Raw genomic sequence first — 27,830 nt, 5'->3', positions numbered from 1 at the left:
ACAGCAGCTGGCATCAGCAGCACAAAGCATATATTCCGGGCTCTTAACACGCACACAGGTTAGTTCCATCCCCATTAATGCAATCTTATTCAGCAAAGGAGCAGAAGTAACACCCAGCAATCATTAAAGCTGAAACAATCTGGCCAATCAGGCAGTTTACCAGGTATCGATAACCATCAATGTCTTTGAATGGTTTAAAGCTTTTTAATGTGGTTGTTTTCCTTTGTGCTCAAAGAGAAAGGCATATTTGGAGTGATTTTAAACTAACTCACTGGGCTACCGTCCTCCCAATATTGCTCTTTGTTGACCGCAACGGAGTGTGAAATCGAGTGGGGTATAAAACCAACATTGTCCCCAATACTGTCTGTTTAGAGCTAGGTTAAAATTGACCCCTATAATATCTGGGGAATGAAACAGTTTTGCATTGTGGGCAGCCACTGAACAGTATGGGGTTAGATACAGAGTAAAGCTCCCTCTACACTGTCCCATCAAACACTCCCAGGACAGGTACAGCACAGGGTTAAGAAAAAAAGAAAAAAAAAACCAGGGTTAGATACAGAGTAAAGCTCCCTCTACACTGTCCCATCAAACACTCCCAGGACAGGTACAGCACGGGGGTTAGATACAGAGTAAAGCTCCCTCTACACTGTCCTCATCAAACACTCCCAGGACAGGTACAGCACTGCGAAAAAAAAAAAAAAAACGGGGGTTAGATACAGAGTAAAGCTCCCGCTACACTGTCCCCATCAAACACTCCCAGGACAGCAACAGCACTGGGATTGGCTGCTCTCTGATTTGGGAGCCTGAGTGCATCAACGAGGTGCAGCTGAGAGTGCTGGTGGCAGTTGGAGGTTGCAGAGGTGGAGAGAGGAGCTACACTGAGCAAGGGAGAGCTTCTACAAACAAGCAGAGGAAAACTCCAACAACAATCACCTTTAAAAGAGAAGAAAGTGACATTCTTTTTTTGTTGGAAACAAGGCTTTGTCTGGAGGTGGGTGCTGAACACCAGTAATTTACTTTGGACTGTTGGGGGAGGAACAAGTGGCTGGAACAACAAGGGGTGGGGCTGCCAATTCAACAGGAATCTGTGCTGCTGCAAAAGCACACAGGAAAGCTCCCTCCCCACCCCAATTGCCAAGCCTGGGTCAGCTGAAGCTGCCCAGCTAAACAGACGGAAGGGGATAGATAGTGCCTGGGCAGCTTCAGCTGACCCAGGTGAAGACGACTCCCCCAACCAGAAGACCGGAAGACCAACTTCAAAGACTGTTTTAAGTGTACTGTGAGCACCACCTCCAGAAAGCAAGTCATCCCTTCCAGCCTGCCTTTGCCTCTCCTCTATTACCTCAGCCTCTCCACTAATCTGTTGTTTGTTTGTTTGTCTTTACTACACATTCAATATTTTCAGTTAAATCGCTGATATTTGGTGTGCAAGTCCACAATTTGGGGTGGGTTTAGCTCTTGGACCCATGGCAAGCCCTTCATCACCGGTGGCGGGGCCCTCTACTAGCTACGCAGCTGCAGCTTCTGTGGCTGCCCACATGGCCCCGTCACCCTTTAAATTATTGACATGCAGCCATGGGGTGAAGAGCTATCCCCACCCCAACATGTCTATTGAGGCCTGCGTTAAGGCAATGGCCGTGGTTGTCGGCCCCTCGGCCATTGTTGCGGCCTCAAAGATGTATGGGAAGGCTGTGTTCTTTTTGAAGACCGAGCGGGCGTTGTCCCTGGCCCTGAGTAAAGGGCTCACTGTGGGGGGGACCTTCCTGCCAGTGGACCCTCTGGGGGCCACTGCGCATCGGATAATGTTGTCCAATGTCCCACCCTTCATTCCCAGTGAGCTCCTCCTCCCCCACCTGCACCATCTGGGGGAGGTGAGGTCGGGGATCACCCCAGTCCGGCTTGGTCTTCGGGAGCACAGCCTCCAACATGTCTACTCCTTCCGCCGCCAGTTATTTATGCAGCTGGCGCGGGAGGAGGACACGGAGGGCCAATTTTATGTGGAGTTCCAGGGGACGGCCTACCGCGTCTTTTGGACCTCGGACGGGGCGCGGTGCCACGTCTGCAAGGGGGTGGGGCATGTTCGTAAGAACTGCCCCAACCTCCCGGCAGCCAGCTCCACCTCGGCGGCCCAGAGTGGTTCCACAGCACCTCCTCCCACTCCCCCCGCACATCCAACAGACACCGCTCAGTCGGTTCCGGAGGCTGTGGTTTTCACAGCCTCTGGCGGGGAGGGGAGCGTCCGTCCGAGCGGAAGGAAGACGCGGGGAAAAAAGAAACATCGTGAGGCGCGTCCCCTGGACACTTTGACTCAACCCGAGCCTGAGCTCAGCCCAAAGCCCATTCCCATGGAATCCACCTGTCCCAGGGCTGGGCTCAGGCCCAGGGTGACTAAAAAGGGAAAAAAGGGTGCGGAGGCGGAGGCCTCTGATGACATGGAGGTCTCTGAGTCTCCGCGCCTAAGTGCGAAAAAGAGGAGAAGGCACCCCTCCACAGAAATAACACAGGGCCCTGAGGTGCAGGGCCCATCTGTTGGAGGGGAGCTGCCTCCTGTTTCTGGTCCTCAGGTTCCCCCTACCGCCACCACCAAGGCTGCAAAGTCCGGGCAGGTGCTCCCTATTCCTCAGGATGGAGGGGAGGGGATGGCCCCGGTACGTGAGGCCCCTCCTGAAGGAGTAAGTGGGGCCCTGCTTGTGGTGGGGGAGCCTGGGGAAACCGCCCATTCCGCCACTGCTACTGGGTCGGGTGCCCTGAATGAAGGGGAGGGCGAGGCCCCAGAGGGTCGGGCCTCCCAGCCGGAGTCCACCACCAACCAGGAGACACCCGACCCAGTTATAACTGAGAATGCTGCCCCATCTGCTGGGCCTGTGGGTGCTGGCGGAGCGGGAGATGGCCTCCTCTCGCCGCCTCCAGTCTCGGCTCCGGCTGGTTTCCCGGAGTCCGGAACATCTGTCTACCCTGGACCACTCATTGCCCTGGGGACGGAGGTGGAGGGGGGTCCTGAACCGCTGGTGCCTACAGGCTCCAGTTTCACAATAGAACCCAGAGAGGACTCCTCCGCCATCGATCCTGGGGGTGGGATCGTGACGGAGGCGGGACCAGCTGGCGCGGCCGGGACGTCCGCCCCACAGTGTGTGGTAGATGTGTCGGCCGCTGGCGGTGACGACCCGGAGGAGGATGGGGATTCGGTGCGGGGCACGGAGGATGATCTTGATTCCATCGCCAGTGAGGTGGTGGAGTCCCTCGTGCCTCCCACCGAATCTCCTCTCATCCCCACGGCGGAACTCCGGGATTTCCTCGCGGCTTGCAGGGGTTGCCGCAATAAAGTTCAGCTGGCCCTCGACCGTTGGTCGAATCTGGCGCTGATCATACAGTCCGTCCGTGCCGCCCTTAAGATAGCGGGCAAGCGCGCGGACGTGAAACTGGTTGAGAGGCGCCGTTTTAATGTGTTCCTCAATGGGTTGCTGGGGGAGTGGAGGGCCAGGTACACTTCCACTCCCTCCTCACAGTGAGGTGTTTGTGACGGGTTTTAAGTACCTTTGACATGAAGATAACCATAGCCAGCCTCAACATCAACGGCAGCAGGGGGGCTCACCGCAGATTTCACAATCTCTCAGTCCTTAGGGAAGGGAGATACGCGGTGAGCTTTCTGCAGGAAACCCACACCGTTCCGGGAGACGAAGCCACCTGGCTCCTGGAGTGGCAGGGTGGGGTCTACATGAGTCACCTCACCCCTATTTCTAGTGGGGTGGCTATCTTGTTGGCCCCGACTTTTCAGCCGGAGATCTTGGGGGTCAAGGAGCTAGTGCCGGGCCGCTTGCTCCACCTCGCCGTTCGCCTGGATAGCGTGCCGCTCCACTTTGTGAACGTGTACGCGCCCGGGCCCGGCGCGTTGCAAGCGCGCTTCTTTGAAGAAGTGTCCGCTCTCTTGAGCTCCATCGATAGCGGCAGTGCATCATCCTCGGGGGGGATTTTAACTGCACCCTCGAGGTGGGGGATCGCTCCGGTCCCCAGTGCGGCCAAGCGTCGGTGGAGAAGTTGAGGGGACTGATCAGCTCCCTTAACTTGGTGGACGTCTGGCGGAATCTCCATCCCGACTCCAGCGCCTTCACGTGGAGGTCTGGAGGAGGGGGGTCGCGAATCGACCGCCTCTACATTTCGCAGGCGTACGTCTCCCGCGTCTCGGCGGCCTCCATGCGGCTGGTGCCGTGCTCGGACCACCACTTGGTGTGGGCGGAGTTTACTCCGCTCCGCACGCGGGCAGGGTCTGCATACTGGCACTTTAACAACCGGCTGCTGGAGGACGTGCGATTCCGGGACTCGTTCTGTCGATTCTGGGCCGACTGGAGAAGGAAGCAGGGGGGCTTCCCCTCCTTGAGGCTATGGTGGGATGTGGGCAAGACTCACATCCGCGTCTTCTGTCAGGAGTATGCGAAGGGGTCGACCAAGAGGCGGGAAGCCGAGATCGGATGCCTTGAAAGGGAGGTGCTCGACTTGGAGTCCCGCCTCGGTCATGCCGTCGCAGACCCGGCCCTGTGGCAGGCGTACAAAGAGAAGAAGGGCGCGCTGAGGGACCTGCAGCTCATAGGGTCCCGAGGCGCGTACGTGAGGTCGCGGATCCAGATCCTGGAAGATTTGGACCACGCCTCACCCTTCTTCTACTCGCTGGAAAAATGGCGGGGGGTCCGTAAGCAGCTCATCGAGCTGCTGGTCGACGACGGATCCTCCATCACGGATCCGGAGGGAATGGGCCTCCTGGTCCGTACTTATTACAGTGCGTTGTTCTCTCCGGATCCATCCAGCGAGGATGCGCGCAGAGTTTTGTGGGAGGACCTTTTGCAGGTCAGCCCGGAGGGATCCGAAGGATTGGAGGCTCCGCTCACGTTGGCGGAGTTGACTGGCGCCCTCCACCAGCTCTCAAGGGGCAAATCCCCAGGGCTGGATGGGTTGACCGGGGAGTTCCTCAGGGCGTTCTGGGACGTCCTGGGGGACGATTACGCGCGGGTCCTGGGGGAAAGCCTGGCGACCGGGGAGATGCCCCTCTCGTGGCGCAGGGCGGTCACCATCCTGCTGCCGAAGAGGGGCGATCTCCGCCTGTTTAAAAACTGGCGTCCGGTCTCCCTCCTCAGCACGGATTATAAGATCTTTGCCCGGGCTATGTCTACCCGCCTGGGCTCCGTGCTGGCCCACATGATCCACCCCGACCAGTCCAACACGGTCCTGGGTCGATCCATCCAGGACAACATCCACCTGGTCCGGGACCTGATCCATCTTTCCCAGAGGACTGGTCAGTCGGTCGCCTTTCTCTCCCTCGATCAGGAGAAGGCGTTCGACAGGGTGGATCACGATTACCTTTTCGGGACTCTGCGCGCTTTCGGACTCGGGCCGCATTTTGTGGCCCGGGTCCGACTTTTATACGCCGCCGCAGAGTGTCTAGTCAAAGTTAACGGGTCCTTGACGGCGCCCCTTCGCTTTGGGAGAGGAGTGCGTCAGGGATGCCCCATGTCTGGCCAATTGTATACCATCTGCGTGGAGCCCTTCCTGTGCCTGCTTCGCAGGAGATTGACGGGATTGGCACTGCGCGAGCCGGCCATGCGGGTCATCCTCTCGGCTTACGCCGACGACGTGCTCCTCGCAATCACAGATCCCGTTGACTTGCGGAGGATGCGCGACTGCCAGCAGACCTTTTCTGCCACGTCCTCCGCGAGGATCAATTGGGAGAAATATTCCGGACTCCTGGTGGGTCAGTGGCGGGTGGACTCCCTGCCGGAGGAGATGACACCTTTTGCATGGAGCACCACGCACCTCCTCTATCTGGGAGTCCACCTTAGCCCCGCTGAGGAAGCCTGGCCGGCAAACTGGCAGGAGTTGGAGGCGAAAGTCACCGCTCGGCTGGGGCGCTGGACAGGACTGCTCCGAGTGCTTTCCTACAGGGGCCGAGCGTTGGTCATAAACCAACTGGTGGCCTCCATGCTGTGGTACCGGTTGGTCACTTTGGCCCCGCCCTCCGTATTTGCCACCACGATCCAGAAGAAACTTGTCGATTTCTTCTGGGGCAAGAGGAAACACTGGGTCTCTGCCGCGGTCCTGAGTCTCCCGATTGAGGAGGGCGGTCAGTCGCTGGTGTGCGTCCGCACCCAGGCTGCGACTCTCCGCCTTCGGACCCTGCAGAGATACCTGTACGTCGAGCGTCCTCCCAGATGGTGTGCGCTGGCGATGTATTTTTTCCGCCAGTGTCACTGCCTTCAAGATGACACGCAGCTCCCGGCGGAGTCCGTTAGCCGCGCCTCTCTGAGGGAGTTGCCTGTCTTTTACCGGGATCTATTCCGAGTCTGGAACATGGTCGCCTCCAGTCAGGGCGCTTCCCCGCCGACGGAGGAGAGCGCCTCGGCTGTCCGGGCGGCCGACTCCGGGGACGGTCCGGCGGGCGGAGGAGTAGCCGAAACCCCCGGGACGCCCCTCACTGCGGGTGGCGAGGGGGCTCGGGAGTGCGGAGCGATCCCGGCCGAGCTGACCCCCGCTGGGCCGGAACTGCTCATCGGACCCAGGCCCCGAAACCCTCCTCGGGAGCCGGTCCCGCACAACCCGAGCCGCCTCTCGGGAATGCCCTCCGTGCCATTCCAATCGGCGCGGAGGGGTTTCCTGTACGGGCTGCTCCTGCACACTCTCCACTTCCTCGCCCTCGTCAGCCGGCCGGACACGCCCTGGCGGTCCGCGTTGCCAACTGGCGGCGAGGGGAAACCCCGATGGAGGTCTCTCTACGCGGGAGTCTTCCCCCTTTACATCGGGGACCTGGGGTGGAGGGTGCTGCACAGAGCAGTCCCGTGCAATAGGCTTTTAAGTAGGTTCACGGACTCCCAGGCCACCTGTACTTTCTGCGGCCTGGACGAGTCCGTGTTCCACATTTATACGGAGTGTGCGAGGTTGCAGCCCCTATTTGAGTATCTGAAGGGGCTGCTCCTCAAATTCTGGCTGCACTTCAGTCCCACGCTCCTGATCTTTGGGCACCCGGTGCGGAGGGGCTTGGGCCGGGAGGAGGATCTCCTCGTCGGTCTGCTCCTGGGCCTGGCCAAGGTGGCAATTCACAGGTCCAGGTTGCGGGCCGTCGGGGGGTCCGTCCTCCATGATTGCCTGCCCCTCTTCCGCGGTTACGTTCGCGCCCGGGTGTCCCTGGAAAAGGAGCATGCGGTGTCAGCCGGTACGCTTGAGGCCTTCCGCGACCGGTGGGCACCGCAGGGACTGGAGTGCATTGTCGACGCCGAGAATGGCATTTTAATTTGAGTTTTTTGTTTATTTATCTGTTTTAATAAAGCTATTTTAAAACTGTAAATATGTACATAAAGGGGGCCTGAGGGATAAAGGCCCACTCGATGTGAAAGATATAAAAGGGGCCTGGGGTATAAAGGTCACCTTGTAAAAAAAAAAAACGGGGATTGGCTGCTCTCTGATTGGGAATACTGAGTGTTGAGAGCCTCAACGAGGTGCAGCTGAGAGTGCTGGTGGCAGTTGGAGGTTGCAGAGGTGGAGAGAGGAGCTGCACTGAGCAAAAAAAAAAGAAAAAAAAAAAAAAAAAAACGGGGGTTAGATACAGAGTAAAGCTCCCTCTACACTAAAAAAGAAAAAAAAACAGGGTTAGATACACTCCCAGGCCACCTGTACTTTCTGCGGCCTGGATGAGTCCGTGTTTCCATGTATATATGGAGTGCACGAGGTTGCAGCCCCTCTTTGAGTATTTGAAGGGGCTGCTCCTCAAGTTCTGGCTGCACTTCAGTCCCACGCTCCTGATCTTTGGGCACCCGGTGCGGAGGGGCGTGGGCCGGGAAGAGGATCTCCTCGTCGGTCTGCTCCTGGGCCTGGCCAAGGTGGCAATTCACAGGTCCAGGTTGCGGGCCGTCGGGGGTTCCGTCCTCCCCGATTGCCTGCCCCTCTTCCACGGTTACGTTCGCGCCCGGGTGTCCCTGGAGAAGGAGCATGCAGTGTCCGCCGGTACGCTTGAGGCCTTCCGCGACCGGTGGGCACCGCAGGGACTGGAGTGCATTGTCGACGCCGAAAATGGCATTTTAATTTGAGTTTTCAAGATATTAGGGGTAACAGATAAGGTAATTTGGGAGATTCTAGCACTAGTGTTTGGAATTCTCTTCCCAGTGAGCAGTGGAGGCTGGGTCATTGAATATATTCAAAGCTACGTTATATTTTTGATCCACAAGGGATTCAAGTGTTATGGGGAGAAGGCAGGAAAGTGGAGTTTAGGCCACAATCAGATCAGCCATGATCTTGTTAAATGGAGGAGCAGGCTTGAGGGGCTGAATGGCCTACTCCTGCTCCTATTTCTTATGTTCTTCTAGAATTCTATGGGGCATCATCTACAAATTAGAACCAGATCTTTCAGGAGTGAAATTAGAAAACACCTCTTCACTCATAATCCTGGAACGCCCTTCCTAACAGCACTGTGGGTGTACCTGCCCCACATGGACTGCAGCGGTTCAAGAAGGCAGCTCACCACCACCTTCTGAAGGGCAATTAGGGATGGGCAATAAATGCTGACCTGGCCTGCGAAGCCCACATCCCAAGAACGAAGAAGAAAAAGTTTGGAACTCTCTACAACAAATGACAATTGATGCCAGATCAATAGTTAATTTTGAAACTGTGATTGATAGATTTTTGTTCACCAAAGTTATCAAAGGATTTGGGACAAAGATTGGGTATATGGAATTAAGTTGCAGATCATACATATCTCAATGAATGGCAGGAAAGGCTAGAGGGGCTGAATGGCCTCCTCCTTCTATAACATTTATTGTCTATTTAATTCAGATTTAGTTTGCTGTCGTGCAGATTCTGTCTGGTGCTGAATTCTGATTTTGAGCCAAATTGCCAGGATTCAGGATCTGGAGGCTTGACGTGCGATTGACACCATTAGCTGCTTTTTGAATGGGTTAGCGCTAGTTTTCCAATTACACCGATCTAAATTCTAGTTTGATGCCACACACTCCACGCCTCACAAATCTTGCATCCTATCAAATCACCCCAATTCCCCGAGAGCTCGTTCCCCCTCTCACCCCTCACTACCTGCGGAAGTCCAGCAGCGGTCGAGTGGAGGATGGGATGCCCTCTGCTGGCCAGCTCAGGAAGTGAAACTGGGTGAGAGTCCGCGTCTCCTGGGATTGCAGGTTCTTCAGATAGAAGCTACGGACCAGGAAATCCTCACACCAGATGTGCTCCGAGACCAGATTGACCTGTGGAAGCAGCAGGAAAGGGTTATGTACAAATATCACACAGGCCATTCCCTTTGCCTTAACCTCCTGTCTACAGAAACATTTACTGCTGGGTTCCCCAGTGGTTCAGTCAGCTTTCTCAGTGGAAGACTGAAATGATTTGAATTTCTAAAGTGCCTTTCATGACCTCAGGACGTCCCAAAGTGCTTTACAGCCAATGAAGTACTTTTGAAATCTAGTGACTGTTATAATGGAAGAAATGTGGCAACCAATTTGCGCACAGCAAGTTCCCACAAACAGCAATATGATAATGACCAGATAACCTGTTTTCTTTTTTAAAAATGACGTTAATTGAGGGATAAATATTGGCCAGGACACTGAACAGTGTCATGGGATCTTTTATATCCACTTCACAGGGCAGACAGGGCCTCGGTTTAATGTCTCATCCCAAAGACGGCACCTCCAACAGTACAGCACTCCCTCAGTACTGCAGTGGGGAGTCAGTCCAGATCTTGTGCTCAAGTCCCTGGAGTGGAACTTGAACCCACAGCCTCAGGTTCAGCTGAGAGTGATACACACTGAGCTAAGGGTGACAATTCCAGGTAGGGTGGGAGCACATGCATGCTAGAATTGGGCTCAGTGCCCTTGGACTAGAGAGGCGTTAAATAAAACTCAAAAGTGATGCCACACCTGATGGAACAGCCCAGTGACACTTAGCACAAAGTTTCACGCACAAACAATAGGTACTTGGGTCCAAGACGACTGCTGCCTGAGGAACTGCAGTCCAATAAGGAGGCAACACCTTCAGGAGGACTGGCAAAAAACAAACAGGTGATAACCTGGCAAAAATAAATCCTTGGTGGAGCTCGATGGGGCATGTGGTGCCATGGGGCTGGTATCGGTAAGATGGAGTCCCCTTGCCGACACACACTCAGAAGAGTTGGGACGGAAACCTGTTCCACAGATCCACTATTCTCTGGGAACAGAAGTACTGCCCAACATCTAATCTCATTCCGACCTTACACCACTTGTAATCATGACCCACAGGTCATCCCTAACAGTCCAACTGAAATAATTGATCTATGTGCACTCAATTTGGTCCCTTCATTTATTTTCTAATGGCTTTCTCCTGTGCTAACATAACTACCTCACTATGAACCCTGCTCTGATGGCTTCCGATAGAGTTTGAACTCCAGTCAAAGGTTTAGCGCTGTGCACTGCACTCTCTTCTCATTATCCTACGCAACACCCGCCCTACCTCATAGATGTGATACAGAGATGAGCCTTCATCCGGCCAGTACCGGTCACAATGCTTAACGCTATCCTCCACCAGCGGGGTAAGCATGACGATCACCGTGCAGCCATTCTCCCAGACCATCTGTAACAGGATACAGTACAAAATCAAAGCGATGGAATTATCCTTATGATACACTCCACTGAGGGAACCATAGTATGACGCATGTTAAACACCACAGTTTCAGTCTGCGGTCCAGCACAAGTAAATCCTCAGTTAATGCCCACCAGCTGAATACAATTAAATACTCAATTAATGTACAATACACAATGGACTAGCATTTGTTTAGCACCTTTATCGCTATTAATGAATTAATGCCTCCACTTTGTACCCCAGGAATTGGAGGGGAAGAATACACAGGTGCTAATCGTGACTCATCAAGTAGTATTCACATCTCAATCACAGGTTCAACTCCCGCTCTGGTGACTTGAGCTCATAATCTAGGCTGACACTCCCAGTGCAGTACCGAGAGAGTGCGGCACTGTTGGAGGTGCCACCTTTTGGATGAGATGTTAAACCAAGGCCCTGTCTGCCCTCTCAGGCGGACGGAAAAGATCCCACAGCCCCAATTTCAAAGAAGAGCAGGAGAGTTCTCCCTGGTGGCCTGGGCCAATAGTTATCCCTCAACTAACACCCGAAACAGATCATCTGAGCATTAACATGCAGCTGACTGTGGGATCTTGCTGTGCATAAATTGCCTGCCATGTTTCCTACGTTACAACAGTGACTCCACTTCATTACCCGTAAAGCACATTTGTGACTTGCTAAAGATACAAAATGTGTTGTATAAATGCACGTCTTGCTTTCATTACAGCCAATGACACCTTGCAACCTCTTCCCTTTTAAATATTTATCCAACTCCCTTTAGAAAGTTACCATTGAATCTGCTTCCACCGCCCTTTCAGGCAGCGCGTTCCAGATCACAACAACTCACTGTGGAAAAAAACATTTTCATGACTCCTCTGGTTTTCCACATTGAAATGCTTGCAGCCAAAGCAAAACACTTGTCATTTTGCTACACGTATAAAAAAAAATTACCCTTTCAACAATTCAGCTAAATTCAGTTCAACTATTTTGTTTCCTTTTTCTTTGCTGCTTTTAGTTTTTCCCTCATTTTCACTTTCAAACAGCAGCAACTCATCATTCTGCCATTTACACCTCCTTTAAATGCAACTTTTGTTTCTTTATTTGTCTCATTACCACTCCCTTTGGCCCTACACCACCAATCCTTTTATCCTTTTATCTCTCCTGCCTTCCATCCTATCACAGACCTTCCTTTTTGTTCTTTTCCCACCCTCCCCTCTTTCACTTGCTTCGAACCTGTTGCATCTCTGACTTTTCCTAGTTCTGATACAAGGTTAACTCTGTTTCTCTCTCCACAGATACTGCCTGACCTGCTGAATATTTCCAGTTATTTCTGTTTTTATAACCTTTCCTGGCCTCGGTTTTCTTGGCCTCTCCACACGACCTGCTCCCACTTTTCTACCGGGAAGCATCCAGTTTCAATTCTCTCGGATTTTTCTTCCCACAAGAATAAGTGCCTGTACTCTACATGGACTCCTCTCTGCACTTCTCACTGGACAGGGCCATTACTGTGTAAATAGTCTACATTAGTCTTGTCCATTAGGAACCGGGTCCTGTGTGCCGATTCGCCATGAGTCAATAAAAGGTTGCCGCAGCAACAAACTGGCACTCACCTGCCAAAAGTCAGAGATGGTGTGTGAGAGGGGGCCTTGAGTGGCAATGTAGGCTGGCATCCGAGGGTCATGGTCAATCTGTAAGGGAAACACATAGAACAGTCCGGAGAGAAACGGTGTGAGACAAAACTGCAGCGCTCACATTTTACTGGATCCATTACTGTCTGATTTACGCGTCTAGAATCACAGAAAAGGAGGCCATTTGGCCCATCATGTCCATTTTTGGTTCTCTGCAACAGCAACTCAGCCAGTCCCACTCCCCCCCTGCCTTATCCCCGTAGCCCTGCAAATATTTTCTCTTCAGATAATTATCCAATTCCCTTTTGAAAGCCTCGATTGAATCTGCCTCCACCACACTCTCAGGCAGTGCATTCCAGATCCTAACCACTCGCTGTGTAAAAATGTTTCTCCTCGTGTTGTCTTTGACTCTTTTGCCAATCACCCTAAATCGGTATACTCTGGTTCTCCAACCTTTCATCAATGGGAACAGTTTCTCTCAACTCTGGCCAGACCCCTCATCATTTTGAACATCACTATCAAATCTCCTCTCACTCAAGCTTCTCTTCTCTAAAGAGAACAACCCCATCTTTTCCAATCTATCCACGTAACTGAAGCTCCTCATCCCTGGAACCATTCCTTGTAAACCTTTTCTGTACCCTCTCGAAAGCCTTCACATCCTTCCTAAAGCGTGGTGCCCACAATACCCCAGTTGAGGCCAAACCGGTGTTTTATACAGGTACAGTCTAGACTGCATCAGTCACACTGCAGCCATCAAACTTTGTTAGAGCTCTGTAAAAAAAAAAAAATGAGACAGTTGGAAAGACAGTGATTACCCGTTACCTCCTCCTGAACCTGCTGAGGATCCAGGGTTTAACAAGCAGTCGCCAATTGCAAAAGAACAAATCAATTTAATTGGCCTCAGTACCAAATTATGGCAATTAGATTTCTGCGGCCTTCAGGCCAAATTACAGGGGCTGCGTTTACTGATAGATGCTGCATTGTGTGGCGTAACACCCCTGTCTGCAGAAAAACAGTGCATCATCTGCCACAGAAAACCCACCAGTCATAAGTAAATCATATAACTCGTCGTCCTTTTAAATACTGATTCACAGTGAACTAAATAAACAGAGCAATGGCCTGCTATATTGAGCTTCACTATTTTAGCTTAAAGTATTGCTGAGAATTTCTCAGAGAAAATGCCTGCCTTTAGAGCAGACTCTTAAATACTGGCATCGAACTGCTGTATTAATTGCAATATATGACCAAGTCTCCTCTCCTCTTTTATTCCACCGCTTCCGACTCTCCGCAAAGCTCAATTCTGCCCAGTATCTGAATCCTGCTCCCATTTCTGAGGAGCTTCCTCGTGTTCCTGGACAGGATACAAGCAACATAGAATCATAGAACAGTACAGCAGAAGGAGGCCATTCAGCCCATCGGGTCAGTGCTGGCTCTTTGAAAGAACTACCCAATTGGTCCCACTCTCCTTTCCCCATATCCTTGCAATGTTTATTCTCCTTCAAGTATTTCCTTTTCAAAGTTACTACTGAAACTGTATCCACCCTATCAGGGGCACTGCTTTCCAAATCCGAACCACTTGGGTAAAAATTTTCCTCATGTCGCCTCTGGTTCTTTTGCCAATCACCTTAAATCTGTGTTCTCTGCTCATTGACCCGCCAGCCATTGTAAACAGTTTCCCCTTATTTACTCTGCCTAAACTCTTCATGATATTGAACATCTCTATCAAATCTCCTTTACTCTCAGGAGAACAACTCAATTTCTCCAGTCACTCCATGTAACTGAAAACCCTCACTCCTGGATTGTGATCCCTTTCCTAGCTCTGCACTCCACATTCACTCTGAATAACAACCTTTCTTTTATTAAGACAGTGGCCGGTCCTTCTCTGGAATTTTCCTCCCTTGTTCTTTCTACCCTCCAGTAAATCGTCTCCCAGACTAGGCATCTATGGTTACCAACTCTGTTTGGACATATTCCTGGAGGTTGCATCACATGATCTCCTGCCTCAACTGCCCCGCACCCCTCCAACTCACATTCCTACCATTGGTTGCCCAACATGTCCATCCTAGCAGCATCCGCCTTCTCACGGCCAATCAGAAAGAGAGCAAACTCTTTGTTACCTGATTGGATGATTATTGATCTTCAGTGAAACAACTTTTTTTGACATTTCCAATATTTTTATAATTTACTTACAAAAATGTTCAAAGAAAATGAAGAAAAGCACAATTTTATTTTAACGCCCTCTACTTTCTTTTTCTCTTGGACTTTTCCTCTCAGCACCATCCTGCAGATTAATCTTCAATTCCTGAAGGCTGCAGGGCAATCCTGGAGGGTTGGTAAACCTTACATCTCACTCGTGATGCACATTCAGTGTTAAACCCAAGCTTTGCCTCATCCAAGCTCAGCTTCTCAGCCGAACCTCAATTTCTTTCCTTCTTTATCAACCTCTCCGTAGGTCAAAATATTATGGCCTCCGACCCTTCACCTAGGTTTCCCAATGGTTTAAATAAACAGGTGCTGACTTACAATTGGACTGCCATTGATGAAGTCTGTCCTGGACGGGTTGACCTCTGCTTTCAAAATCATACGGTTATGGTCATCTAGAAAATAGAGACGAAAAATTAGCACGACCTTGTTTGGTATCCATTTGAACCTCTCTTTTTTTCCCATGTTTCCCAAAATGGGAAGAGTTGTTGTTTTACTCCTGCTACTGCCCTCATTGCCAATTGGTCACCGGTGGTCCCACTTGCACCCTCTCCACGTTCCAGATGTAGGCTCCTCGATGACTAAAACAGGAGGAGGCCATTCAGCCCCTCAAGCTTGTTCTTCAGCCATTCAGTGAGATAATGGCTGGTCTGTATCTTAACTCTATCTACTTGCCTCGGTTGTATATTCCTTAATTACCCTTGGCTAGAAGTTTTCTTTATTGATCTCAGATTTAAAATTAATTGGACTAACATCTACTGTTTTTTGTGGGAGAGAGTTCCACACTTACATCACCCTTAGTGTGAAGGTGTATTTCCTAACTTCTCTCCTGAATGAGGGAGTTCCAGGATTTTGACCCAGCAACAGTGAAGGAATGGCGATATAGTTCCAAGTCAGGATGGTGTGTGGCTTAGAGGGGAACTTGCAGGTGTTGGTGTTCCCATGCATTTGCTGCCCTTGTCCTTCTAGTTGGTAGAGGTCGTGGGTTTGGAAGGCGCTGTCGAAGGAGCCTTGGTGAGTTGCTGCAGTGCATCTTGTAGATGGTACTCACTGCTACCACTGTGCGTCGGTGGTGGAGGGAGTGAATATTTGTGGATGGGATGCCAATCAAGCGGGCTGCTTTGTCCTGGATGGTGTCGAGCTTCTTGAGTGTTGTTGGAGCTGCACCCATCCAGGCAAGTGGAGAGTATTCCATCACACTCCTGACTTGTGCCTTGTAGATGGTGGACAGGCTTTGGGCAGTAAGGAGGTGAGTTACTCGCCGCAGGATTCCTAGCCTCTGACCCACTCTTGTAGCCACGGTATTTATACAGCGGGTCCAGCTTCTGGTCAATGGTAGCCCCTAGGATGTTGACAGTGGGGGATTCAGCGATGGTAATGCCATTGAATGTCAAGGGGAGATGGTTAGATTCTCTCTTGTTGGAGATGGCCATTGTCTGGCACTTGTGTGGCACAAATGTTACTTGCCAATTATCAGCCCAAGCCCGGATATTGTCCAAGTCTTGCTGCATTTCTACACGGACTGCTTCAGTATCTGAGGAGTTGCGAATGGTGCTGAACATTGTGCAATCATCAGCGAACATCCCCACTTCTGACCTTATGATTGAAGGAAGGTCATTGATGAAGCAGCTGAAGATGGTTGGGCCTAGGGCACTACCCTAAGGAACTCCTGCAGTGATGTCCTGGAACTGAGATGATTGACCTCCAACAAATACAACCATCTTCCTTTGCGCTGGGTATGACTCCAACCAGCAGAGAGTTTCCCCCCTGATTCCCATTAACTTCAGTTTTGCTAGGGCTCCTTGATGCCATACTCGGTCAAATGCTTCCTTGATGTCAAGGGCAGTCACTCTCACCTCACCCCTTGAGTTCAGCTCTTTTGTCCATATTTGAACCAAGGCTGTAATGAGGTCAGGGGCTGAGTGGCCCAGGCGGAACCCAAACTGAGCGTCACTGAGCAGTTATTGCTAAGCAAGTGCCTCTTGATGGCACTGTTGATGACACCTTCCATCACTTTACTGATGATTGAGAGTCGGCTGATGGGGCGGTAATTGGCCGGGTTGGACTTGTCCTGCTTTTTGTGTACAGGACATACCTGGGCAATTTTCCACATTGCAGGGTAGATGCCAGTGTTGTAGCTGTACTGGAACAGCTTGGCTAGGGACGCGGCAAGTTCTGGAGCACAGGTCTTCAGTACTATTGCTGGAATATTGTCAGGACCCATAGCCTTTGCAGTATCCAGTGCCTTCAGTCGTTTCTTGATATCACGCGGAGTGAATCGAATTGGCTGAAGTCTGGCATCTGTGATGCTGGGGACTTCAGGAGGAGGCTGAGATGGATCATCAACTCGGCACTTCTGGCTGAAGATTGTTGCAAATGCTTCAGCCTTATCTTTCACACTGATGTGCTGGGCTCCCCCATCTTTGAGGATGGGGATATTTGTGGAGCCACCTCCTCCAGTTAGTTGTTTAATTGTCCACCACCATTCACAGCTGGATGTGGCAGGACTGCAGAGCTTAGATCTGATCCATTGGTTATGGGATCACTTAGCTCTGTCTATTGCATGCTGCTTACGCAGTTTGGCACGCAGATAGTCCTGTGTTGTAGCTTCACCAGGTTGACACCTCATTTTGAGGTATGCCTGGGGCTGCTCCTGGCATGCCCTCCTGCACTCTTCATTGAACCAGGGTTGGTCTCCTGGCTTGATGGTAATGGTAGAGTGGGGGATATGCCGGGCCATGAGGTTACAGATTGTGTTTGAGTACAATTCTGCTGCTGATGATGGCCCACAGCACCTCATGGATGCCCAGTTTTGCATTGCTAGATCTGTTTGAAATCTATCCCAATTAGCACGGTGATAGTGCCACACAACACGATGGAGGGTATCCTCAATGTGAAGGCGGGACTTCGTCTCCACAAGGACTGTGTGGTGGTCACTCCTACCAATACAGTCACGGACAGAAGCATCTGCGTCAGACAGATTGGTGAGGACGACGTCAAGTATATTTTTCCCTCATGTTGGTTCCCTCACCACCTGCTGCATACCCAGTCTAGCAGCTGTGTCCTTTAGGACTCGGCCAGCTCGGTCAGTAGTGGTGCTACCGAGCCACTCTTGGTGATGGACATTGAAGTCCTCCACCCAGAGTACATTTTGCCCTTGCCACCCTCAGTGCTTCCTCCAAGTGGTGTTCAACATGGAGGAGTACTGACTCATCAGCTGAGGGAGGGCGGTAGGTGGTAATCAGTAAGAGGTTTCCTTGTCCATGTTTGACCTGATGCCATGATGCATCATGGGGTCCGAAGTCGATGTTGAGGACTCCCAGGGCAACTCCCTCCCGACTGTGTACCACTGTGCCGCCACCTCTGCTGGGTCTGTCCTGCCGGTGGGACAGGACATACCCAGGGATAGTGATGGCAGTGTCTGGGACATTGTCTGTCAGGTATGTGTATTCCAGATTGTAACAACTCGCTGTATAACAAAACATTCTCATCTCCCTTCTGGTTCTTTTGCCAACTATCTCAAACTTGTGTCCTTTGGTTATCGGCCCTCCTGTCCACAGAAACAGTTTCTCTCTATCTATCAAAACGCCTGGTCATTGAAAACACTTCTATCAAATTTCCCCGTAACCTTCTCTGCTCTAAGGAGAGCAATCCCAGCTTCTCCTGTCTCTCCACATAACTGAAGTTTCCCATCCCTGGCACCATTCCAGTAAATCCCCTCTGTACCCTCTCCAAGGCATTAACATCCTTCCTAAATTGTGAGGCCCAGAATTGGACAGAATGCTTCAGTTGAGGCCTAACTGATGATTTGTAAAGGTGATTTTGCAGTTGGGCAGTCAGCTGGTTTTCTCAATAATTCATTAAAAAGAAAAGAACAGCTATAAGTTTAGTGATTGGGCTCCCGGCCGCATCGAGACAGAGGCTGGATTGGAGCAGGATCACACATAAACCTAGCCCCGTCTCCATGCCAACGGCAAATATGTTACTAAATGTTCCTGTGATTTGCTTTCAAGTGCTATAATTAACTGTGGAGTGACGAAAGATCTAAACGAGTGCATCAGGGACTTTTGCACTGCATATAGTCGGGGGATGAGTAAATATAGCGTCAAATAAAGTAAATGGTACAATTTTAAAGTGGCTGCAGGAACAGAGAGATCTGTGGGTGAACATGCACCAATCTTTGAAGGTAGCAGGACAAGTTGAGAAGGCAGTTAAAAGACAGGATCCTTGGCTTTAGAAACAGAGACATAAGGCTGAATTTTACGCTGCCCCAGCGGGTCGGATGGTGGTGTGAGGGCGGTGCAAAATTGAGCGAGAGGCTCCGGGAGGTCTACCCGCCCTGCTCCCGCCTCCGGTCAACTTTACGATGGTCGGGTGGGGGGAAATGGCCTGCCCTCCTGAGGCCAATCAAGGCCCTTAAATGGCCATTTAACGGGCGTGCTGGGGATGTGAAAGGCCGCCCTGCAATAGCTGCTGGTCTTTCCGCGCCCCAGGGGGGAGCCATGGCAGCCGGGCACAGGGTGCCCGATTGAGGGCCACCCCTGCCTCCCAACCCACCCCCGGGACCCAAGACGCCCCCCCTCCCCCCAAATGACCACTCCCCCTCCCCCCAAATGACCACTCCCCCCTCCTCCCAAACGACCACTCCAGCCTCACCAGGGAAGGACCGATCCCCCTGGTGAGGCAAGCCCAACTTAGCTCGTCTCCAGGCTCCATGGCGTTGGCTGGACTGCAGTCCCAGCAGTGGCCACCGCTCCCGGTGGTGCTGCTGGGACTAAGAGCTGCCGGTCCGCTGATTGGCAATTATAGCCCGGGGACCCGTAAAATATGGGACGGATCCTCGGGCTAGGCAGAAGCGGGTTCGCCACCGAATTTTACGTCGGTGACGAATTCCCGCCCGCCTAAGGTAAAATCCAGCCCATAGAGTACAAAAGCAAGGAAGTTTTGCTAAACTTTTAGAAATTGCCTCAGCTGGAATACTGTCTCCAATTCTGGACACCACAGATGTCAAGGCCTTGGAGAGGAGAGTTCCTGGAATGGTACCGGGGATGAGAGACTTCAGTTACGTGGAGACACTGGAGAAATGGGGTTGTTCTCCTTGGAGCAGAGAAGGCTAAGAGGAGTAAAGCCAGAAAATGCTGGAAATACTCAGCAGCTCAGGCAGCATCTGTGCAGAGAGAAACAGGGTTAACGTTTCAGGTCAGTGACCTTTCATCAGAACTGCAGAACTGTGAAAAGTCACAAACCTGAAACATTAACTCTGCTTCTCTCTCCACAGATGCTGCCTGACCTGCTGAGTATTTCCAGAGTTTTCAGTTTTTATTTCAGATTTCCAGCATCCTCAGTATTTTGCTTTTATTTTAAGGTTAAGAGGAGATTTGACAGAGATGTTCAAAATTATGAAGGAATTTTGAGACAGTAGATGGGGAGAAACTGTTTCCACTGGCAGAAGGAACAGTAACCCAGAGGACACAGATTTAATAATTTGATCCGACTTTTGGATAAGATGTTAAACCAAGGCCACGTGTTCCCTCACAGGCGGACGTAAAAGATTCCAGGACTTTACAGAAGAACAGCAGGGGAGTTCTCCCTGGTCAATATTTATTTCTCAGTCAACAACACAATAACAGATTACTGGTCATTAGTACATTGCCATTTGTGGGAGCTTGCTGTGCGCAAATTGGCTGCCACGTTCCCTACATTGCAATAATGACCACATTGCAAAAAGTTCTTTATTGGCTGTAAAGCACTTCGAGATGAACCGAGGTCATGAAAGGCGCTATATAAATGCACATTTTTTTTCTCTTTAATACAAAATAATGAAGACGCCATACGTCCCCACATTCATGGATCTTTTTTCCTTGGCTTAAACAAAACATCTCTCAACTACTCTTCTGCATTCTAACCTTCTGGCAGATTATTCTCCTTAGAGACGGGAAGCTTTAGGGGAGATTTAATCGAGGTGTTCAAAATAATGGAGGGTTTTGATAGAGTAAGTCGGGAGAAACTGTTTCCACTGGTGAGAGGGTCAGTAACCAGAAGACACAGATTCAAGATAATTGGCAAAAGGACCAGAGGGGAGATCAGGAGAATTTTTTTTACACAGTGAGTTGTTGTGATCTGGAACGCGCTGCCTGAAAGGGCGGTGGAAGCAGATTCAATAGGAACTTTCAAAAGGGAATTAGTTATATACTTCAAAAGGAGATATATGCAGGGCTTTTGGGAAATGACAGGGGAGTGGGACTAATTGGATAGCTCTTTCAAAGGGACAGCACAGGAGTTGATGGGCCGAAAGGCCTCCTTCTGTGCTATATCATGGGCGGATTATTTTAAACTCTTCGCTCCTCCAACTAACCGCTCCTGCAAGAACACAAGGAACCTAGTTAGGAATGCATTTTAAATGTTACAGCTCATAGAGTGTTGGATGCAGTGTAGACAAATGCCACTCATTAGAATAGACTGAAGCACCTACTGATACTCTGTGTAATTACATCACCGTGCTGTTTGTTCAGTCCTTGTACTGAGTGTTCCTTAGAACCAGTACAGAACAAATCCTCTGAATTATTCCATTATCCAAGGCCAGAAAAATTTCCCGAACTTTTTGGATAAACAGCGCCCAACTTTTGGAAAGTTACTGCAATGTACCAGTTCCCGGTCACATCGTTGCCTTTGCATCAGCAGGTTGTGGGTTGTTGACCATCCCTAATTGCCCTTGACAACTGAGCGTCTTGCTGGGCCATTTCACAGGGCAGTTAAGAGTCAACCACATTGCTGTGGGTCTGGAGTCACATGTAGGCCAGACCAGGTAAGGACAGCAGATTTGCTTTCCTGAAGGACATTAGTGACATCATTATTAAGACTAGCTTTCAACTTTCTTTTAATTAATTCAATTTAAATTTCACCAGCTGCCGTGGTGGGATTTGAACCCATGTTGCTAGGGCATTAACCTGGGCCTCTGAATTACTAGTCAAGCGACATTACCACTACGCCACCATCTCCCCTTAAATCCCACTCCAGAGATTTGAGCACAAATTCCAGGCTGACATTCCAGTACAGTACTGCGGGAGTGCTGCACTGTCGGAGGCGCCATCTTTCTGATGAGACATTAAACTGAGGCCAATATTTATCCCTCTGCAAACATCACTAATTTAAAAAAAAACACAGAATATCTGGTTACTATTACGTTGCTGATTGTGGATAAGTATTGACCAAAACACCAGATAGAACTCGCCCACTCTCCTTATACATCTACCTGGGAGGACGCGGGAGACCGGGTTTAATGAGCAACATAATTTCTGTTTACCTCAGTAAGCCATACCTGCAAAAAAGAAAAGCGACCACAAACCGAACTTAAGACAGTTGGTCAACATTGTCCGTCAGCCCGTGACTCTCTCTAGTTCCAATGGTACATGGTTGGCAAGGTCCAGTGGCAAGGTGATTGCAGGGAATCACAGGATGGTACAACAAAGGAGGTGGCCGTTTGGCCCATCTCCAACAAATTCCTCTCCCTCTCCCCTCCCCCTGCTCTTTCCCCATGTATTAAAAAAAAAATCACACAACCTCTCACACGCACAAGGAACAAAGTCAGGATTGCGGCTCTTTTTGACATTTGCCTCACTCTGTCCAACGGAGCAGGAGTTAGGCTCGGCCTGGTAGGCACACAGAGCATCCCACTCCTTATGCAAACGGTCCTTGATCTTCAGGTGGTCTTCCATGTATGTCTGGAAAAGAAGCAAAGGTGTCAAAAGTTTAATAATGTGTCAGGAAGGAGTACTAGGAGGTCGTAGCTGAGTGCTTGTTAAAGATTGGGAGGAAAAATGAGGAGAGGCAAAATAACCTAAATGGTGCAATTTTAAAGGGGATGCAGGAACAGAGAGACCTGGGGGTGTATGTACACAGATCTTTGAAGGTGGCAGGACAATTTGAGAAGGCTGTTAAAAAAACATATGAGATCCTTGATTTTATTAATAGAGGAATAGAGTAAAAAAGCAAGGATGTTATGCTAAACCTTTAAAAATTGCTGGTTAGGCCCCAGCTAGTGTACTGTGTCCAATTCTGGGCTCCACATTTTAGGAAGGATGTCAAGGCCTTGGAGACTGTGCAGAGGAGATTTACTAGAATGGTACCAAGGATGAGGGACTTCAATTACCCTGGAGGGACTGGAGAAGCTGGGATTGTTCTCCTTAGAGCAGAGTTTTGGGTAGCACAGTGGCGCAGTGATTAGCACCGCAGCCTCACAGCTCCAGTGACCCGGGTTCAATTCCGGGTTCTGCCTGTGTGGAGTTTGCAAGTTCTCCCTGTGACCGTGTGAGTTTCCGCCGGGTGCTCCGGTTTCCTCTCCCCACCAAAGACTTGCAGGTTGATAGGTAAATTGGTCATTGTAAATTGCCCATAGTGTAGGTAGGAGAATGGTAGGGAATATGGGATTAATGTAGGATTAGTATAAATGGGTGGTTGATGGTCAGCACAGACTCGGTGGGCCGAAGGGCCTGTTTCAGTGCTGTATCGCTCTATAAATTTAAGAGATTTGATTTGAGGGGAAAACTCCAAGGTAGGTGACTGGTTGGTGAATGTTGCATCATTTATCTTTCAAAACTCAGGTAATTTTAGAAATTGTAAGGTTTTTATTTGGTAATACTAGTTAAGCTCAGTAGATTGGGAAACAGCGAGGGAGTTAATTAAGAAAATGATTACGTAATTAAAGTGAATGAACTGATAGCATAAGTAACAATTGCAGGACAGGTGTTATGTTGCCACTGTGGTATGTGCGAGTTCCAGGATGCCAAGGCAATCCAGGACAAACATATCTGCAGAAAGTGTAAGCAGCTAGAGGAATTCCGGATCAGGATATTGATCTGGAAGCCGAACTGCAAACACTGCACAACATCAGGGATGGGGAGAAATACCTGGACACTTTGTTCCAGAAGACGGTCAAACCTCTTAGAACAGGGTCATCTGTTTTGGTCTGCAGTGAGGGACAGGAGGGTGTGACCGTGAGTGAGGCAGGTAAAGGGACCGAACAGACAGTAGTGGAGGAGCCTCAGACTTTGCAATTGTCAAACAGGGTTTGAGGTGCTCTCAACCTGAGTAGACGAAAGCGAGGTCTGCAAGGTGGATGAGCAGACTGGCCATGGCACTGTGATACAGGAAGCCATTCAAATGAGGGGAGCAAAAAGGAATGTAGTGGTAGTAGGGGATAGTATAGTGAGGGGGATTGACCCTGTTCTGTGCAGCCAAGAGCGTGGATCCAGACGGCTGTGTTACCTGCCCAGTGCCAGGGTTTGGGACATCTGCTCAGGGCTGAACAGGAACTTGGAGTGGAAGGGGAAAGATCCAGTTGTCGTGGTCCATGTAGGTACCAACGATTTAGGTAGGACTAGGAAAGAGGTTCTGCTTAGACAGTATGAGGAGCTAGGCACCAAATTGAAGAGCAGAACCTCAAGGGTAATAATCTCGGGATTATTACCTGAGCCACGTGCCAACTGGCAGAGGGCACATAAGATTTGTGAAATGAATACGTGGCTCAAAGACTGGTGTGAGAGAAGCGGGTTTCGGTTTGTGGGGCACTGGCACCAGTACTGGGGAAAGTGAGGGCTGTACCGTTGGGACGGTCTGCACCTGAACCGTGCTGGGACCAGTGTTCCAGCAAACTGTTTAACTAGGAAAGTAGAGAGGACTTTAAACTAAACAAGAGGGGTAAGGGATCAAGCCTGGGTAGATGTAGCAAACCAAGGGGTAGAGTCAAGGCAGGAAAGCAGAATAGTAATTCAGGAATCAAAGGTCAGAGAATGGCAGGAAAGGACAGAGAGAAAAAAAACCTAATAATACGTCAACAGTCAAGACTAGATGTTACAAAGATAACAAGATAAAACTAAAGGCTCTGTATCTGAATGCACGTAGCATTCACAACAAAGTAGACGAACTGATAGCGCACATTGAAGTAGCCATTTCAGAGACGTGGCTGCAGGATGACAAGGATTGGGTCCTGAATATTGAGGAGTATATAAAGTTCAAGAAGAATAGGAAGCTAGGTAAAGGTGGAGGGGTAGCACTGTTAATCAAGGATGTATTATAGTTAGAGATGACCTCGGTTCGGGAGATCAGGATGTAGAATTGGTTGGGTGGAGATGAGAAATAGTAGGGGAAATAAGTCACTAATGGGAGTGGTCTACAGGCCCCCAAACAATAACCACAATGTAGGACGAAGTATACAAGAAGAAATATTGGGTGCTTGTGATAAAGGGTTAGAAATAATCATGGGTGATTTTAATCTACATATAAACTGGAAAAATCAGACTGGCAATAGTAGCCTGGATGAGGAGGTCATAGAATGCTTTTGAGATAGTTTCCATGTTGTGGAACCAACCAGAGATCAGGTTATATTACACTTGTTTAATGTGACAGGATTAATTAATGACCTCAGAGTAAAGACATCTCTAGGTAGCGGCGACCACAATATGATTGAATTTTATATCCAGTTTGAAAGAGAGAAGAGTGGGTCTAAGACTAGTATTTTAAACTTAAATAAGGGCAACTATGTGGGCATGAAAGCAGAGCTAGCTGAAGTGAACTGGGCTACTGGGCGAGGAGATAGATCAATAGAGAAGCAGTGGCAGACATTCAAGGGGATATTTCAGAATACTTAGTATAAGTATATTCCTAATATAAAGAAAAATTCTAAGCGGAGGCTCCGTCATTCATGGTTAAGTAAAGAAGTTAAAGAAAGTATCAAACTTAAGGAAAAGGCATATAATTGCGCAAATATGAGTGGCAGGTCAGATAATTGGTCAGAATATAAAGAACGGCAGAGAATGACTAAAAGGTTAATCAGAAGAAAGAAATTACAGTATAAGAAGAAGCTAGCTAGAAATGTAAAAACGGATAGCAAGAGTTTCTACAGGTATTTAAAAAGGAAAAGAGTAAGTAAAGTGAGTGCTGGTCCTCTAGAGAGTGGGAATAGGGAGTTAATAGTAGATAATAAGGAAATGGCTGATGAAATGAACAAATATTTTGCTTCTGTCTTCATTATAGAGGATACAAAAAACATTCCAGTAATAGCTGTAAATCAGGAAGTGGAAGGAAGAGAGGAACTTGGTGAAATTACAATCGCCAGGGAAGCGGTACTGACCAAACTGATGGAGCTGTGGGCTGACAAGTCCCCGGGTCCTGATGGGTTTCATCCTAGAGTCTTAAAAGAGGTGGCTAATGAGGTATTAGATGCGTTGGTGTTAATTTTTCAAAAATCGCTAGATTCTGGAAAGGTTCCATCAAGAGGTGGGGGGGGGGAGGCCGAAAATAGGTAACTATAGGCCATTTAGCTTGACGTTTGTCATGTGGAAGGTGTTAGAATCGATCATTAAGGAGACTACAGCTGGGCACTTAGAAAAACCCAAGGTAATTGGGAATAGTCAGCATGGCTTTATGAAAGGGAGATCATGTTGAACCAATTTATTGGAGTTCTTTGAAGGAGTGACATATGCTGTGGATAAAGGGGAGCCTATTGACATACTGTACTTGGATTTCCAGAAGGAATATGACAAGATGTCACATAAAAGGTTATTGCACAAACTAGAAGTTCATGGTGCAGGGGGTAACATATTAGCATGGATAGAAAATTGGCTGACTGGCAGAAAACAGAGAGTATGCATAAATGGGTGCTTTCTGATTGGCAGGATGTGATGAGTGGAATCCCGCAGGGGTCTGTGCTGGGGCCTCAACCTTTTACAATTTATATCAATGACTTAGATGAGGGGAGCAATTTCATGGTAACTAAATTTGCAGATGACACAAAGGTAGGTAGGAAAGAATGTTGTGAAGAGGACATAAGGAGCTTGCAGATTGATATCGATAGGTTGAGTGAGTTGGCAAAAATCTGGCAGATGGAGTATAATGTGGGAAAATGTGAAGTTGTTCACTTTGGCAGAAAGAATAAAAAAGCAGAGTATTACTTAAACGGAGAACGACTGCAGAACTCCAAGGTGCAGGGGATCTAGGTGTTCTAGTGCATGAGTCACAAAAAGTTAGTATGCTGGTGCAACAAGTAATAAAGAAGGCTAATGGAATGCAATCCTTTATTATGAGAGGAATTGAAAATAAAAGTAAGGATGTTATGCTTCAGTTATACAGGGCATTGGTGAGACCACATCTTGAATACTGTGCGTAGTTTTGGTCTCCATATTTAAGGAAGGATGTAAATGCATTGGAGGCGGTTCAGAGGAGGTTTACTAGATTGATACCTGGAATGAGCAGGTTGTCTTATGAGGAAAGGTTGGACAGACTGGGCTTGTTTTCACTAGAGTTTAGAAGAGTGAGGGGAGACTTGATTGAAGTTTATAAGAATCTGAACGGTCTTGCAAGGGAATCAAAGGTTATCAGGGGTAAAGAGGAGGGTGGAATTCCAGACACAAACAGATCAGCATGATCTTATTGAATGGCAGAACAGGCTAGAGGAGCCGAATGGCCTACTTCTGCTCCTAATCCGTATGTTCGTATTCTAAAGATAAATCAACCAACAGTGTAACTCAACTCAAAACAGTTAAGAACACCCCAACGTTGGATCCCAAGGCTTTGAACATACGACTGGATGTTCAACACATGCAGACCATCCCAGTTCTCCTCCTCTCCGCCTCATCCTTCACTCCCATCCCTTCACATCCCCACCCTCCCCTCACTCCCCCCCACTTCTGATACCTCTCCCTTCTTCCATTCCTTCGTGTCACCCCCTCACTCCCTTTGCCCCTCACAACCTCAGCCTCCCTGCCTTCCTTCACCCCTCACCCCAACTCCTCTCCTCCACTACCCTCACTTCCATCCTCTCACTCCTTCTTCCCCCAACTCCCGCCCACCCACCCCTCACTCCTTCGCCCGCCCCTCTCTCCTCCCATTCTGCTACCAAACCCTATACTCTTTTCAAGGATCACTCTCCCTTCCGTCCAATCCAGTCGCTTACCAGGATCATGTGACCGGTGGAGATGTCCATGTTGGACTGCACGGGCTCCTCGCACCAGGAGGGGGTACTGCTGTGAGAGCTGGGGCTTGCTTGAGGAGCATCACTGAACTGAGACGACACGCTGCTGACACGGGACGTGTCCACCGTTTCCGTGCGGGCGTAGGATGATTTGGCCGCCATGTGCTGTCGGCACAGCTCCTGTCGAGAGAGAGAAGAGCAAGTTGCTTCTGTTTGTTTAATCTTGTGTCTGTTGCCTTTACCGTCAACCCCAAAGAGGCCTTTATAGAATGGTCAAATCTGTAAAGCGGCCATTCGGCCCATCAGGCCTGTGCCAGCTCTTTGAACGAGCTATCCAATTAGTCCCTCTCCCCCTGCTCTTTCCCCAGAGCCCTTCAAATGTTTTCTTCTGAATAATTTCCAGTTCTATTTTTGCAGATTTGCTCTTCCCCTTTCCCTTTCTC

At 49.5% G+C, this 27,830-nt stretch overlaps 1 protein-coding gene across 1 annotated transcript in view; it reads right to left on the bottom strand.

Annotated features, from left to right (window-relative positions):
• Nucleotides 1-27,830, bottom strand: part of LOC137371850 (receptor-type tyrosine-protein phosphatase-like N) — a 349,861-nt gene that overhangs the window by 23,622 nt on the left and 298,409 nt on the right. The window contains exons 15-20 of the mRNA XM_068034799.1: nucleotides 27,370-27,567; nucleotides 21,994-22,141; nucleotides 14,742-14,815; nucleotides 12,201-12,278; nucleotides 10,468-10,587; nucleotides 9,064-9,230 (exon numbers count right to left, since the gene is read on the bottom strand). Of these exons, the coding sequence (XP_067890900.1) occupies nucleotides 9,064-9,230; nucleotides 10,468-10,587; nucleotides 12,201-12,278; nucleotides 14,742-14,815; nucleotides 21,994-22,141; nucleotides 27,370-27,567 (785 nt within the window). The remainder of the gene's footprint in view (nucleotides 1-9,063; nucleotides 9,231-10,467; nucleotides 10,588-12,200; nucleotides 12,279-14,741; nucleotides 14,816-21,993; nucleotides 22,142-27,369; nucleotides 27,568-27,830) is intronic.

The sequence above is a fragment of the Heterodontus francisci genome, chromosome 7, assembly GCF_036365525.1.
Source record: "Heterodontus francisci isolate sHetFra1 chromosome 7, sHetFra1.hap1, whole genome shotgun sequence".
NCBI classification, from domain to species: Eukaryota; Metazoa; Chordata; class Chondrichthyes; order Heterodontiformes; family Heterodontidae; genus Heterodontus; species Heterodontus francisci.
This window is presented reverse-complemented; position numbering and strand designations above follow the sequence as displayed.